Raw genomic sequence first — 15,288 nt, 5'->3', positions numbered from 1 at the left:
CTAGAGGAGGTGAGGACCCCCTAGAGGAGGTGAGGTCCCCCCTAGAGAAGGTGAGGACCCCCCTGGAGGAGGTGAGGTCCCCCCAAGAAGAGGAGAGGACCCCCCTAGAGGATGTGAGGTCCCCCCTAGAGGAGGTGAGGACCCCCCTAGAGGATGTGAAGACCCCCCTATAGGATGTGAGGACCCCCCTAGAGGAGGTGAGGTCCACCCCCAAATAAAGCAGGTTAAAATAATTAAATTGAATACATGTTATTTTAGTAAACACTGAAAACGGGTCCCAAAGACCCAAACAGCTGCAGCACCCCCATCTGTTGGCGGAGAGTTGTAACTGCAACGCCAAAAAGTTCACTAAACAAATCAATTCAAAAGTTTTATTTTGAGTTACTATGTTTGAGTTAGCATTTTAGTGTAAGCAGTCTCTAAAGAGCTTCACTATAAGAGAAAGTGATAATGCAGTGTGCTTCTTCTGTTGCTCTGCTATAGAAAAGAAGCTCGTCAGCGCAAGATCAGGGATGGGAGTTTTGTGAAAGGAGGATTTAAGAACTGGCGAAAGGCAGAGGAAACATTTAGGGAGCAGATCACGCCTCATCTGAAGCGCCACAGTTTCGCCGCTGCGAAGCACCCGCACCCCGCACCCGCACCTCACACCCCCCACCCCCAACTCTGACTGACTTCCCGCGTCCCTGCATTTGATGTTTCTTTTTGGTTGTTTGAAGTATATTTTTAATCTGTTTGCATTTCCTTGTGGTCATCTTTGGTTGTTTGAAGTCATTTTGTGTTTTGTTCCACTATTCTTAGGAATTTTGCTTCAACTTTCATTCATTTTGCGTCTATTTGTGATTGTTTTGCATCTTTTTTAAGGCATTGATGATTCTTTGCTCGTTCAACAGATCTTTAAAGTGCGTGTTAATCTCATGTTGAGGTTGTTTTCGTCATGTTGTGTATATCTGTGGGCTGGAATCATCTTTGGGATCTTTGTGTGTCTTTAGTTTGTGTGAGATATTCCCCCGGACCCTTTTGGCATCGCGGCCTCTTTGTGATTGTTGTTAATTCGTTTAAGTCTTTGTGCATCTTGCTGTGTCGATCCAGAAACAGAGAGGAATCAATAAAACACAAACACAGATATAGCTGATCAGTAATTATTATTTACTTTAGTCTCATGACATCCTTAGGATTAGTTAACGAACAAAGGTTAACTGTTTTTATAACCTGAGGCCTTCTCTGAACTTCCTCTACCCTCGGTGTCAGCTCACTTCAAATGAATACATCTATTGATCACTCAGAAGGACCATTTGTTATCTTTTATTGTACCTATTTGGTATATGTATACGTTGTCTAAATATTTGCATTTATAGTATCATTGTTGTAAAGACACAAAACGTAAGGCAATTTGTGTTTGGTAGATGATTTCTAGAGAGATTTCTTAAATTTCCCCTCCTCGACTCCTCGACTACTTTACTCTAGTTTTTGGCAATACATCTTATACCGTTGGAAAGCCTGTTTTCTTATCTTTCCAATGGAACCACATTTGTGAAGAACAAGCATTTGTGGGATGAGCAGCAGAGCTGAGTGTGTGGGGTGTGCCCATGACAAAAGTCATAAAAAGTCATAAAAAACAGCTTTTTTTTCTGCTGGCTCAGGTGAGCTGCAGAGAGTCACAGGTGAGCTGCAGAGAGGCTCAGGTGAGCTGCAGAGAGTCACAGGTGAGCTGCAGAGAGTCACAGGTGAGCTGCAGAGAGTCACAGGTGAGCTGCAGAGAGTCACAGGTGAGCTGCAGAGAGTCACAGGTGAGCTGCAGAGAGTCACAGGTGAGCCGCAGGTCAGCAGAGTTCTGCAGCAGGACGTCCTCGGGGACAGGTGGACCCCTCCATCAGGGAGACCAGGGGCTGGAGGCGGGGCTTAGAGACCGGGACTGAAACACAGAGGAGAGCAGGGCAACCTTTTTTTATTCCAATTCATCTTGTTTTAATTTGTATTGGCTTTTTCTTTACTGTATTTAAATATAGTTTTATAAGATGCTTCCTTTGCACGATATCTTATTGATAAAAAAAACTTGAGTTGCCTTGTTAAAATGTGCTAAATAAAAAAACTTGATGACATTAATGTATTTATTTTGGCATCAGACAGGACTGAAGTTGTGGAGTTTCCATGGCTCCTTTATAACCGGCAGAGAACGCCTAATCAGGTTAAAGGTTACAGGTTATAGGACCGACTTCATTACCATGCTATATTCTCCACACGGACACTCCAACACCAGGGTCAACGTCACACGCTGGCCTAAGAGGCTTAAACAGACATTTCTAACTCGTTTTCTTTCCTTTAAATTACTTACAGTTCAAGAGTTACTCGGCCTCCGATGGTTTGGATGATGTTGCGATGTGTTTGAACAAAATAAAATAACAAACTTTTACACATGCAACAAAGAAAAGAGACCTTTACAATATTCAAAACAAAAAAGCAAAACTCAAATCAAATAACAAACGACGGTATTCTTTCCTCTTGATAAGGCTTCTATAACTTCATAACTTAAAGGGTACTTGTACGATTTGTGTACGTGTATGGTTAAAACTGTTCCTCGACGGCGTGTCGCCAACAGGTTGCCCATCACTGTGGCTTCAGCGCAGACGCCGTGGGAATTGTAGTCCTTTATAGTGCGTTGACTATAGACGTCACAATTAGGTGCCCTTTCTTTTCAAATAAAAAATACTGGCTCTAACAATGACAAATAACGTTTCATCATAAACTTTTCATTTCCAGGGGGGCCAAGGTCAGTGTTAGGGGGGCACTGGCCCCCCTGGCCCCCCTTAGAACCGCCCTTGCTAAGAACACAATATATTTGGTCAATTGTGCAGCTGATATCACACAACACATTTGTTTTATTTCATTTGACAAGGTGGATAGAGTTGCTGCTGCTTGAAATGCACAGGCTGCAATGGACCCGCTGCGCCCAGCTGATTGACAGCTGGAACACAAACCACAAAATACATTTTAAAAAGCCCCGATTGTTTGTACATGTGCAAACCCAGCTTGATTGCACTCGGTTTACTATAATGTCTAAAAAGGGAAGGGCATTACGTCACATCGGAGTGATCCTGTGCGTCTGCTGACAGGCACACCGGGCACGGGGGTTTCATGGTGATACCTGTTAGTTAAATATTTAACCCTCTCCACCTGCAGTGTGTATTCTCACCTTCAGTGACGACCACCCTCACTGACTTCATGATGTCAGCATAAAGACTGTCGATCCTCACCCAGTAGACCCCGCTGTCCCCCTTCTGCAGATCTAAGACCCTCACAAACAGTCCTCTACTCCGAGCATCCACGATGTGAACCCGGGTGCTTCTGGTCTTCCCCTCCGAGTCCACCAGCACCTCGCAGGTCCTCCTGGACTCTCCTCGGCACCAGTACTTGTTGCTGAGCAGCTGGTTCTCATAGCTGCAGGAGAGCAGGAAGTCCGACCCGAGGGGAGCCGTGATCTGCTTCTTATCACACTGCAGCTGCAGACTCGCTGAAACAGAAAGGAAAAGGGAGTCTGAGAAGAAGCTCTTTCATGTCATACCAACTGTGCGTCTGCTAATGCACATTCAGAGTGCATGGGAGTTGGTTGCTTGTGAATATCCCCGTGAGAAATAACATTTGTACCTGTAAATACTTTCCATGCATGTTCATGTTTTAAACAAATATATAAAATCTGAATCTAAATACTTAACTCATGTTGGGGGAGATTGGGTTTGGTGCTCCATTTAAGAATGAAATAAATGAAGTATCAACAGAAGATATTGAATTAAAATGTCCAATAAAATAATATAAAAAATAATTATACAAACATAATACAAAAAAAGGTTACGGAATCGAACTTAAAGAAAAATAAATAAAATATATTTATATAAACCAAGAAATAAAATGGCAATTCAAAGATCAAATCAAATCAGACATATTTATATCAACATAACAGTTAATCAAAATGTCCCATGAAGGATACAAAACAATATATTTGAAGAGTCTTATCTTGTTATCGAACCAAAGATTTCCTGAACTAAATGTAAATCAACATTTCATCTGTTCATCGTTCTCCAAAAGGCTTAGGAATGAAATCCCTCTTTATATATTTCCTAAAGCAGAATACAGATCTTTAACCTGAGATGAAATGAAGCCCCTCACCGTGAAGCAGCAGCAGCACCGGGGTCTTCATGTCTTCATGCTTCTGAGGTGCGAACAGGAAGCTGCAGAGCTGGACTGTGGTGCGCGGCTTCCTGCAGGTGCATTGTGGGTTACAGAGATGCTGTTGCATGCGATGTCCCGATCACAAACACAACATATAGGCCGCTGCAGAAATGGGTCACGTTTAATTTGTGTGCTTAAAAAGCCCCTTTGTTACATCGGTTTCAAAAGTGTCACGGTGGCATCTGAACATCGCCTTCTTCTTCTCTCTGAGGCTCCTCCCGGTCGCTAAGGCCGTGAACATTAGCTTGGTAAGATGTCTTGAAATAATAAGACGGGATATTTAGATAAATCAGATCTTGTGATTATCTGGAGAACTCATTCTGAACTATATTTGACCAGAATCAGGATATGGTGTGTTACAATATAAGCCGCACATGCTCAAAAGCGTTCTGTGTTCTGATGTTAGTTGGGGATCTTCTGATAAATACGTAACAAAAGATGTGTTTAATCTGAGACACATCTCAGAATAAGATGATTTGACTGAACAGGATGATGCATTGTCTAAAAACAAGAGCCTATATCTCATTCAGTGTTACTTCTGAAGTTATGATATCAGGAGGAGAGACATATTATAGATCTCAAGATTGAGAGTTGTTGCAGTGTGCACTTCCATTAAGCGGCCTAAAGGCAGTAAACTAAAAGATAATAGCAGATTCTGTTTCATTCTTGCCCCTCATATTACAAGAATGGACGGTTGAAGCGCTTTTAGCTGCTTACACTTTATTAAACTTTTACATAGAACGTAGCATAACATTTACACCCTGGCTTCATCCGCATGCCTGCTCCGGTGTGTGTTCCCCTCAACCGGGTCCGTGTGGAAACATATAACAACTATTGTGACATCCTTTTTCTTTTTCTTTTTAAGTGTAGGTACAAAATCACTTATTCATTTTTTTCCTTAAATACAAATTTCAAAATACAATTTTCACTCAACATTTTTTCTTTTAAATCCCCCCCAAAGTCCTTGAGTCACATCACATCAGTGACCCCATATCAGTGTGCATAGTCCTGCAAGTACTGTGGCCTAACAACTGGTCGGCCAGCTCTGGTAGTCACAGTCTGTTGTGTGTCACACATGACTCTGTCAGGGGTTGTAACAGTTTCTGGAGTCGTGTGAGTGTCAACAGTCACCGTACGGGCTGTCACACTCGGTACTGTGCCCTGGTCCCGTCTCAGGTGACGTCGATTCCTCCTTAGAACACCTCCATTCTCCAGCTGCACCGTGTAGGACCTGTGGTCAACAGCCTCCACCACAGTAGCCGTCCTCCAGATCGTGTGTGGTTCGTAAGGCTGAACTCTAACCCGGTCTCCCTGTTTGAGCATGTCCATGTCCTTAGCTGTCCTGTTGTAGTATGTGGCTTGCTTCTCCTGCCTGTCAATCCGCTCTCGTGTTGTCTGTTTCACCTCGGGTTGTAGGAGACTGTCCCGAGCAGGTAGTAGAGTTCTGGTCCTCCTGCTAAGCAGTCCCTGAGCCAGGCTTGTAGTCAGTCCTTGAGTAGGTGTGTTGCGGTGATCCAACATAGCCAGGTACGGGTCCTGTCCCGTCGCCTTAGCTTTCAGCATCAGTCGTTTTGCAGTTTTCACAGCGGACTCGGCCTTCCCGTTGCTCTGTGGGTATCCAGGAGACGACGTGTTGTGCTCGAACTCCCACAGCCGACTGAAACGCTGGAACTCTTGGGACGAATACTGGGGCCCATTGTCCGAAAAGAGAATAAGCGGAATCCCCTGACGGGAAAAGTGAGCTTTCAGCTTCCTAATCACAGTACTTGACTTTGTATCAGGTAGGTAGTCAACTTCCCAAAAGTTGGAATAGTAGTCCACTGTAATGAGGTAGTTCTTATCGTTAAAGGTAAACAAATCTGTACCAACCTTGGCCCATGGTCTGCCTGGTACCTCATGTGGATGTAGTTTCTCTTTTTGTTGTTTCGTGTCCATTGATCTGCAAATGTCACATTTCCCTATGAACGTTTTTATCTGTTCATTCATTCCCGGCCAGTAGACACATTCTCTGGCACGCCTGAGGCATGCCTCCATACCCAGGGGAGAGGAGTGGATCCGGCGGGTGATGTCCCTTTGTAGTGAATATGGGATGACAGCTCTCTCCCCTCTGAAGATGATGTCATCCTGTATACTCAGTTCCTCCTGGAATGAGTAGTAGTGCATAATATCTATCGGTGTGTCTTTCTTATGTTCAGGCCATCCCTTCTGAATGGTGTTGCTAAGTGTCTGTAGCGTTTTGTCTCCTTGTGTAGCAGAGCGGATTGTGCTCAGTCTCTCTTCAGAGAGAGGCAAGTAGGCCACCATATTGACCGTCTCAATCTCAACTTCCACTGTTCCTGCAGATGAGCTCTCTGGTAAGTATGCTCTACTCAATGTATCTGCAAGTAACATGTCACGACCTGGGACATAAATCACATCAAAATCATATCTCTGAAGTCTGAGCAACATACGTTGGAGTCTCTTTGGTGCACTTAGCAGTGGCTTCTTGACAATGTTCTCCAACGGCTTATGATCACTCTGTACTGTCACTTTCCGGCCATACGTGTATTGATGGAACTTTTCCATGCCATAGACAATAGCTAAACATTCTTTTTCTATTTGGGCATAGCCCCTTTCGGTTGGTGTCAGTGCTCTGCTCCCGAATGCTACAGGTTTCCCTTTTTGAGTCAGTGCTGCTCCCAGCCCCGTTTCTGAAGCATCACACTGCAATGTCAGTTCCTCTTGTGGGTCATAGTACTTCAGTACTGGTGTTTTGGCTATATTGTCCTTGAGCCTGCTGAATGCTTCTTCGTGCATTTCTGTCCATTCCCACATATTTTCCTTGTGTGTGAGCTGTCTCACAATCTCACAATCATCTGACAGGTGTTTGTAGAATTTAGAGAGATAATTTACCATGCCCATCAGTCTCTGTACACCCTTCACGTCAGTTGGTCTTGGCATGTCTCTCACTGACCTGATCTTCTCGGGGTCAATTTCCAGTCCATCTGCTGTCAGCAGGTGTCCAATATATGGCACCTCCTGCTGCCTCAACCTGAATTTCTCTGCATTCAGCTTGATATTCTTTTCTCTGCATCTGCTTAGAAACTGTCTCAATTTATCATCGTGGTCTTTGAAGGCCATTTCTTGTGTGTCACCTTCTCCTGTGATCAATACGTCATCAGCTATGATGTAGATGCCTGGCAGACCCTCCAGTGCTTGAGTCAGCATCCGCTGGAAAATCTCAGGTGCTGGGCTGATTCCCATAGGCATCTTGAGCCACCTAAATCTGCCAAACGGTGTAGCAAATGTTGTTAGATAGCTTGACTCCTCCTCCAATTTCACATGCCAAAAGCCATGTTTGACATCACAGACTGTGAACACCTTCGCTCTCGACAGGTCTGGAAGGATGTCATCAATGGTAGGAAGTGGGAAATGGCTCCGCTTTAGAGCCTTGTTCAGTGGTCTTGGATCAATACATATTCTTGGCTTGCCATTAGGTTTCTGCACTGTGACAAGACTACTTATCCAGTCTGTGCTTTTCTCCACAGGTGTGATGATCTCTCTCCTTTGTAGATCCTGCAGCTCTAACTTGAGAGGAGTCATCATGGCAACCGGGACTCGTCGTTTGGGGAGTTTCACTGGCTCCACCCTCTCGTCGATCTCGATCTTGTACTCTCCTTCCATGCAGCCATCACCTGTGAACACATCACTGTACTCCTTCTGTATTTGTTGCATGTGTAGACCACCATGGGCTGATTTCACTTCAGTGACAATACTGTCAATAGCTAGTATGTTCTCATACTGTACTTTGATGAGTTTCATGGCTTCGCTTGCCTTCTTTCCCAACAGTGGTAGTCCTCATTCACCACCTCAAACTCCAGGCGGTACTGTTTTTGGTTCCTTGGGTTTCTCACCTTCACCTTGCATTTGCCTAGTGGATGCAGCCTGGTCTTTTTGTACATTACCAGCACTGTCTTAGTGCTCTCCAGCTGAGTTTCAGGGCTCAATAGATTCACAGGGATGACATTACAGCTAGCTCCACAGTCTATCGGAAACTTCACCAGCTCCTTGCCGATTAGCATCCCTGCGAAAAGCTGGCTGTTCTTGGCTTTGTCCTCCCCGGCCTCTTTACCAGTCACGGTCAGTATCTCTGCAGTGGTGACACTCAAGATGTCCTCATATTCCTCACTGTCCTGTTCAGTCACTTGGTGTACTTGTCTTCCTCTCTTGTCTTTATCCTGTGTGGTTTTACATTTGACAGCAAAATGATTTTCTTTACCACATGTTTTGCAGCGCTTTCCAAAGGCTGGACACTTGTTCTTGTCCCTCTCATGTGCAATCCCACAGAATTTGCATGAAACTGTGTTTGTGTTCTCATCCTGCCATGCTGTCTGTTTCATCATGTGCACCTCCTCCACTGTATGTCAGGTTGTCCTCCCTGAGCAATCTCTCTCTCAGTCCTGAATCCATAATGCCACATACTATTCTATCACGAATGAGTGACTCTCTTATTTGTCCAAAGTTGCATGTGCTGGCTAACATTCTTAGATCAGTGACATATGTATCAATGTTTTCATCCTGTCCCTGATTTCTCACGAAAAACCGATATCTCTCCACTGTTTCATTTACCTTGGGGTTGCAATGTCCATCGAATTTTTCAATGATGTTCTTCACTGTCCTCCTCGCTGTAGTCACATCACTCATCAGAGTTTCACAAAGTTCTCTACCAGTCTCTCCAATCAGGTCGTAGAACAATTTCACCTTCATTGTTTCTTCTGCCTCTGGCAAAGAAAGCTCCAAGTAAAGTGTAAACTCCTCTTTCCATGATTTCCATGACTTTGCAAGATTGCCAGAGACCGAACACAATGTTGATGGGGGTTTCAAACCTTCCATGGCCGACCGACGAGCGTCTTCCCCAGCCCACTGCTTGTTATTAGCTCCAGGCTAGCTGGTTAGCTGCACAGCAAAAGTTCGTTTTCTTTATCTTCTTTTGTACTGCTCTCTTACTTCCAAGTTCCCAATTTCCGCTGCCACCATGTTTCATTCTTGCCCCTCATATTACAAGGGTGGACGGTTGAAGCACTTTTAGCTGCTTACACTTTATTAAACTTTTACATAGAACGTAGTAGAGATGTCCCGATCCGATCACGTGATCGGGGATCGGAGCCGATCACGTAATTTTCAAAAGATCGGAATCGGGATTTTTTTTTTTTTTTTTTAAATACTTTTTTTAAAATTTTGTATTCAATGTTACAAAACAAAATTGACCATGTTCAAGTCTTAAAGTCATCCTGAGGCCTTAGTTTTGGTTTCAAATTACAGAACATCATGTATGTGTTGCTTCTTTGGGGCTTGTTTTCAGAGACCTGCTTATTTCTCTCAAATCTGGCAACAGAGTGGGCGCAGTGTCTAATTGTAGCAGTAAGCTAACGAGTATTGATAAGCTTTATTTTGTTTTGATCCAATGCTGCACAACTGAACTGATCCAATGCTGCTGTGAAAGAAAGAAGCTATATCCATGTTGGATAGAATATCCAATTTAAATAAAAAAATAAACTTAAGGGACAACTTGAATGCTTTTTTTCTCTTAATGCATTGCATAAAGATCGGATCGGGAAAAATCGGTATCGGCAAATTGTCAAAATCAAATGATCGGAATCGGATCGGGAGCAAAAAAAGGTGATCGGGACATCCCTAGAACGTAGCGTAATATTTACACCCTGGCTTCTTCCGCATGCCTGCTCCGGTGTGTGTTCCCCTCAACCGGGTCCGTGTGGAAACATATAACAACTATTGTAACAGATTCAAGGTTCAAAACCGGCCCGTGACTTCATGTCATGCGGCCCCACAAGACCTCTGAATGAATATAATGTGTTTACTATACTATTACATGCCGATTTACAGAAGCACGTTGCCCATAAACTACATGTCCCACAATGCATCTCAAATTTGACTTTTCTTCTCAGAATTTGACTTTTTTTCTTCAAAATGTTACTTTTTCCCAAATTTCACATATTGTTTTTTTTTACTTTTTCCAGAATTTGGCTTTTCTTTTAAATCATTTTGTGACATTCACACTGAAGAGACTTGCCATTATTTGCCCTAGTTTTCTGCTTTCAGGCGTAGTTAATTTTGAAGTTATTACCCTATCTGATAAAAATCCAATGCAGAGGCAATAATGTAATATAATACCTTGTTTTATATATTATATTATTTATATATGTATATTTATATAGTCTTAAAGTTACAACCGGCCCTTTGAGTGCAAACATGTTGACCGCGATGAAATTGAGTTTGACCCCCATGGGTTAGGTGCGGGAGAAGGAGCAGAAACAGAGGCAGAAGGCAGGACTGGAGCTGGGGCTCGGGCCGGGCGCTTGGCTGCTGGCACTGAGCTTCTTAAAGCTTCTTAACCTGGGCTGATCTGCCACTTCCCGGCGTGCACGTGAAGGAGCAGCCTCCGGAGCCTCTTTACAGGGAGCCCTCCTCCACTCTCCAAACATACATCAAATCTTGTAGGATAGTTCATCAAGAGAATCCTCAACAAATACTGCTGGGTCCATACTGGTTCGGTCGTTCTGTCAGGGTTGGGGGTTATTACATTACATTACATTACATTGCATTTAGCTGAGGCTTTTATCCAAAGCGACTTACAATAAGTGCATTCGACCAGGAAGATACAACCTTTAAGAAAACAGAATCATATAAGTACATCAGGTTTCATAGAGCCAAACATTTCAAGTGCTACTCAACTGGCATTTAGAAAGCCAGCCCTTTATTAGTACATAAGTGCGTTGTTAGTAATTCTATCTCTGGAAGTGGAGTCTAAAGAGATGAGTTTTCAGTTTGCGTCGGAAGATGTGTAAGCTGTCTGCTGTCCTGATTTCAATGGGGAGCTCATTCCACCATTTTGGAGCCAGGATAGCAAACCCACGTGTTTTTGCTGACGGGAACTTGGGTCCCCCTCGCAGTGCGGGTGCAGCGAGCTGTTTGGCTGATGCAGAGCGGAGTGCACGTGCTGGGGTGTACGGTTTAACCATGTCCTGGATGTAGGAAGGGCCAGATCCATTCGCAGCATGGTACGCAAGTACCAGTGTCTTGAAGTGGATTCTAGCAGTTACTGGAAGCCAGTGAAGGGAGCGGAGGAGCGGTGTGGTGTGGGAGAATTTGGGAAGGTTGAAGACCAGACGAGCCGCTGCATTCTGGATGAGCTGCAGAGGTCGGATGGCACATGCAGGTAGACCAGCCAGGAGGGAGTTGCAATAGTCTAGGCGTGAGATGACGAGAGCCTGGACCAGAATCTGCGCTGATGTCTGGGTCAGCTGGGGACGTATCCTCCTGATGTTGTAAAGCGTGTATCTGCAGCAGCGGGTTGTAGCAGCGAGGTTTGCAGTGAAGGACAGTTTGTTATCTAGGACCACACCCAGATTCCTTGCAGTCTGAGTCGGGGAAACAACAGAGGTGCCGATGTTGATTGTTAGGTCAAGAGTGGGACAATCTTTTCCCGGAAGGAAGAGCAGTTCAGTCTTGTCAAGGTTGAGCTTGAGGTGATGAGCAGACATCCACCGAGAGATGTCTGCTAGGCAAGCAGAGATGCGTGCGACGACCTGGGTCTCTGAGCGGGGAAAGGACAGAATTAGTTGGGTGTCGTCAGCGTAGCAGTGGTATGAAAAACCATGCGGGCTAATGACAGACCCGAGCGAGTTTGTGTACAGGGAGAAGAGGAGGGGACCAAGAACCGAGCCCTGAGGGACCCCTGTAGTTAATTGACAAGGGTCGGACTCGGTTATCAGGAGGACCCAAACGCAGAATGAGGAGAAGGGGTACAAAGTATGACAAAAAGCCAGCTTTATTTAAAAAAAGCCGATTACAAAGAAAAAACAGAAACCACTAAACATTAACAAACCGGGGAGTACGAGGAACGGGAAGTAACTTACAAGCAGGAGCAGGTAACGTGGACGAGAGAGTGTCACGATTCTTATGTTAAGTCACGTTTTTAGTTTTGTATGTCTTGTTTTGGGTGTTTTGCTGTTCTGTTCTCCCTGTCATGTTTTCCTCCCTGTGTATTGTCTGGTCCTTCTCCCTGTGTTTTCCTCCCTGTCGTTAGTTTCCCTGGTGTGTCTAGTTGTCTGATTGTGTTCACCTGTTTCTCTTGTGTGTCTCCTGTGATCATCAGCACCAGCCCCGCCCCTGATTGTCCCCACCTGTGTCTTGTTGTCATGTGTTTAAATTCCCCAGTCTCCCAGTGTTCATAGTCAGTTCTCTCTTTGTGCTCTAGAAAAGTGTTGTTCCTCACGACGTGAGCGATTTCCTTTTGTTCTCATTTGTTGTCATCTCATCCTGAGATTCGATAGTGACCATTTTTTGTTCATCTTGTTTTTAGAAAATTAAAGTATCTTACCAATACTTTACCTCTGTCTCCCGGGTCGTGCAATTAGGTCATCCTGAGTGTCTGAGTTCATAACAGAGAGACGACGATCACACATGGAGCAAAGGGGAAAACAAGACTAAATACACAGAAGGGAAATCACAGGACAAGACACAGCTGGGGAGAGGAGGCAGAAACACAACAACAACAACAACAACAACAGGTGAACACAAAGGGACAATCAGACACAGCAGGGGAAACACAGGCAGGAAGTCCAGACACAGGGAGAACAGAATTTCAAAAATATAACCGGAAACTAAACACACTAAGATCATGACGGCCAGATCTGCTTCATCACAGGGAAGTATTCCTGGTACTTCCCCTACCTCCCTACTCTGATCTGTGACCTGGAAGAGGAGCAGGAGACAGCTTCCTGCAGGGCGGGGGGTCACAGTCTGCACACATCAATCCCTCTGGTCAGGGTTTGGATCAGGGGTGTCCAAACTACTGCCCGGGGACCATTTTGAATCGGCCCTCAGCAAATTAAAAAGTAAAATGGAGTACGGCCCACAAATGAAACGTGTGCTTATCTTATAAAGTACTTCTTAACTATAAATGTAATATATCACACAATTCATGTGTTAATACGACCACTTTTCAGATAAAGTTGGAAACATTTTCTAACATATCTTAGTTGATATGAAAAAAGCCCAATGAATTATTTACATAACAAGCTAGAAGTACACCTATTTCTCCTTACTATAATCACTCTGAGGGATGAGCTGCCAACACTCACAAGAATAATGAATTACATGGCATGTCATTTGTTAGACGCTTTTATCCAAAGCCACTAACATACTCAATACTGTGGACAATCCCCACAGGAGCACTTTGGGGTGAAGTGTCTCAGGGAAACAACGACATGCTGACTGCAGTGGGGTTTGAACCTGTGCTCCCCTGATCTGAACACCAACGCACTACCCACTGCGCCACACGCCTCCCTATTTTCACCTACATTTGATTGATTTTGCTGACTTATAACAGAGCTTATGAGGCGATACACCTCTAGTGAGCGGCCCAGACCTTCGTATGTTTTTCTGTACGTGGCCCTCAGTGAAGAAAGTGTGGACCCCCTGCTCTAGATACACACACCTCGTTGTAAATGGTCCGTCTGAGAATATCTCTCTGTGTTGATTCACCATGACGCCACTAGAGGTCAGCGTGCTGCTGATGTTCAGGAACACCTGCTGGATGCATGTTTTAAAGAGGCCTTATTCCTCTCCTGTAGTTCTATGTTAGTCAGTGGCGTTTTCTCCCTGTTTTTTCAGTTTGTAGTTATAATTTTAATAAATAAATAAAAACACTTTGTTTAGTTTCGGTAATTATTCTGTGCTGTGTGTTGCTGCCATCTCTCCCCATTCTCGATTCTCTGAGGACGGATATTAAACTTTGAAGTCATCATGTCTTTGATGTCAGGATCACTGTGTGTGTGTGTGTGTGTGTGTGTGTGTGAGAATGTGTGTATGAGAGTGTTCTCTGTGTGTGTGTGCGTGTGTGTGTGTGTGTGTGTGTGTGTTCCCAGCAAATTACAACAGCTATAGAAAGAAAGAAATACACAATAGGTGTATTTATTGACTTAAAAAAGGCATTTGACACCATAGACCATTACCTATTCTATTTTGCTAATAGAAAAAAAGATGAAAACATTTCACTGTACGTTGGAGTTTTTATTGAAAGGGTTTCTGAATTTCGATTCTTAGGGGTGACGCTGGATGAAAACCTGACATGCAAATCACACATAGCACATGTTAAAACCAAAGTGTCTTGGAATATTTCTGTTCTAAACAAGGCAAAGTATTTGCTAGATTACAAGGCATTGAGGATGTTGTACTGTTCACTCATTTTGCCATTTTTCATTTATTGTATAGAAGTGTGGGGCAACACGTACATGAGCAACATAAAGCCATTGTCAATATTACAGAAAAGGGCAGTACGAATAATTCATAAAGCTGACTCAAGAGAACACACCAACAGACTGGTTTTGAAGTCAGGACTCTTGAAACTCAAAGACATAGCTGAGCTGCAGACATCAGTAATGCTCAGGGCAAAAAGCAGAATGTTACCAGCATATTTACAACAGTTTGTTTTTGGAACAGACAAGGAAGATCACAGAAGGAAATTAAATGTTAAGCATCCTTATGCAAGGACTACTCTTAAACAAATGTGTATTTCGGTGGTTGGTGTACAATTGTGGAATTCTCAACAAAAGAATCTAAAGAATTGTATTTGTATTTTTCAGTTAAAGAAGTTTTATAAATAAAGAAAGATGGGACTATATGAATCAGAATGTGAATAAGTCTATGTACTCTGGTCCTTCATGTTTTTGATGTCTTTGATGTGATGTCTCCTCTGTATTAGCGGGTCCCATTGCCATTGTTATTATTATCATCATGCGTCGCTTTCCACCTTCTTCTCCAGTAGGACTCAGATGAGGGTGTGGCACTTTTATTTTCCTTATACATGTGATGTTTTGGTGTTTTATTTCTTTCCGTTAACCGTCAAGTGGGAAATAAGTATTTTTTGTGTGTGTTTCTCTCAGTGTCCTTTTTTAGAAAGGGGCAGGTCACATAAGATTTTATTCTTCTCCCTGCTCCTTTTCGCTAAATGGTAGAGTCATGTTTTGTGGCAATTATTGTACATTTGGTTTTGCGTACCAT

General features: G+C 43.7%; 1 protein-coding gene across 2 annotated transcripts; it reads right to left on the bottom strand.

The window, feature by feature from the left end:
- Nucleotides 1–879: 879 nt before the first annotated feature.
- On the bottom strand, nt 880–4,615 carry LOC307027540 (CMRF35-like molecule 2). 2 transcript variants are annotated; one of them, XM_079695813.1, is made up of 4 exons: nt 4,162–4,615; nt 3,192–3,508; nt 2,333–2,375; nt 1,797–1,912 (listed from the first exon to the last, which is right to left on the bottom strand). In XM_079695813.1, the coding sequence occupies exons 1-3, from the start codon at nt 4,289–4,291 to the stop codon at nt 2,343–2,345; spliced, it is 480 nt and encodes a 159-aa protein (XP_079551939.1). In that variant the 5' UTR covers nt 4,292–4,615; the 3' UTR covers nt 1,797–1,912; nt 2,333–2,342. The 2 variants fall into 2 exon arrangements, with proteins under 2 accessions (XP_079551938.1, XP_079551939.1); XM_079695812.1 differs by lacking the exon at nt 2,333–2,375 and having other exon boundaries at nt 880–1,912; nt 3,191–3,508.
- Between the last annotated feature and the right edge of the window lie 10,673 nt (nt 4,616–15,288).

This window comes from Notothenia rossii (genome assembly GCF_949606895.1).
Source record: "Notothenia rossii genome assembly, contig: scaffold_267, whole genome shotgun sequence".
NCBI classification, from domain to species: Eukaryota; Metazoa; Chordata; class Actinopteri; order Perciformes; family Nototheniidae; genus Notothenia; species Notothenia rossii.
The sequence above is the reverse complement of the archived record's forward strand: the minus strand, read 5'-3'. Positions and strand labels throughout refer to the sequence as shown.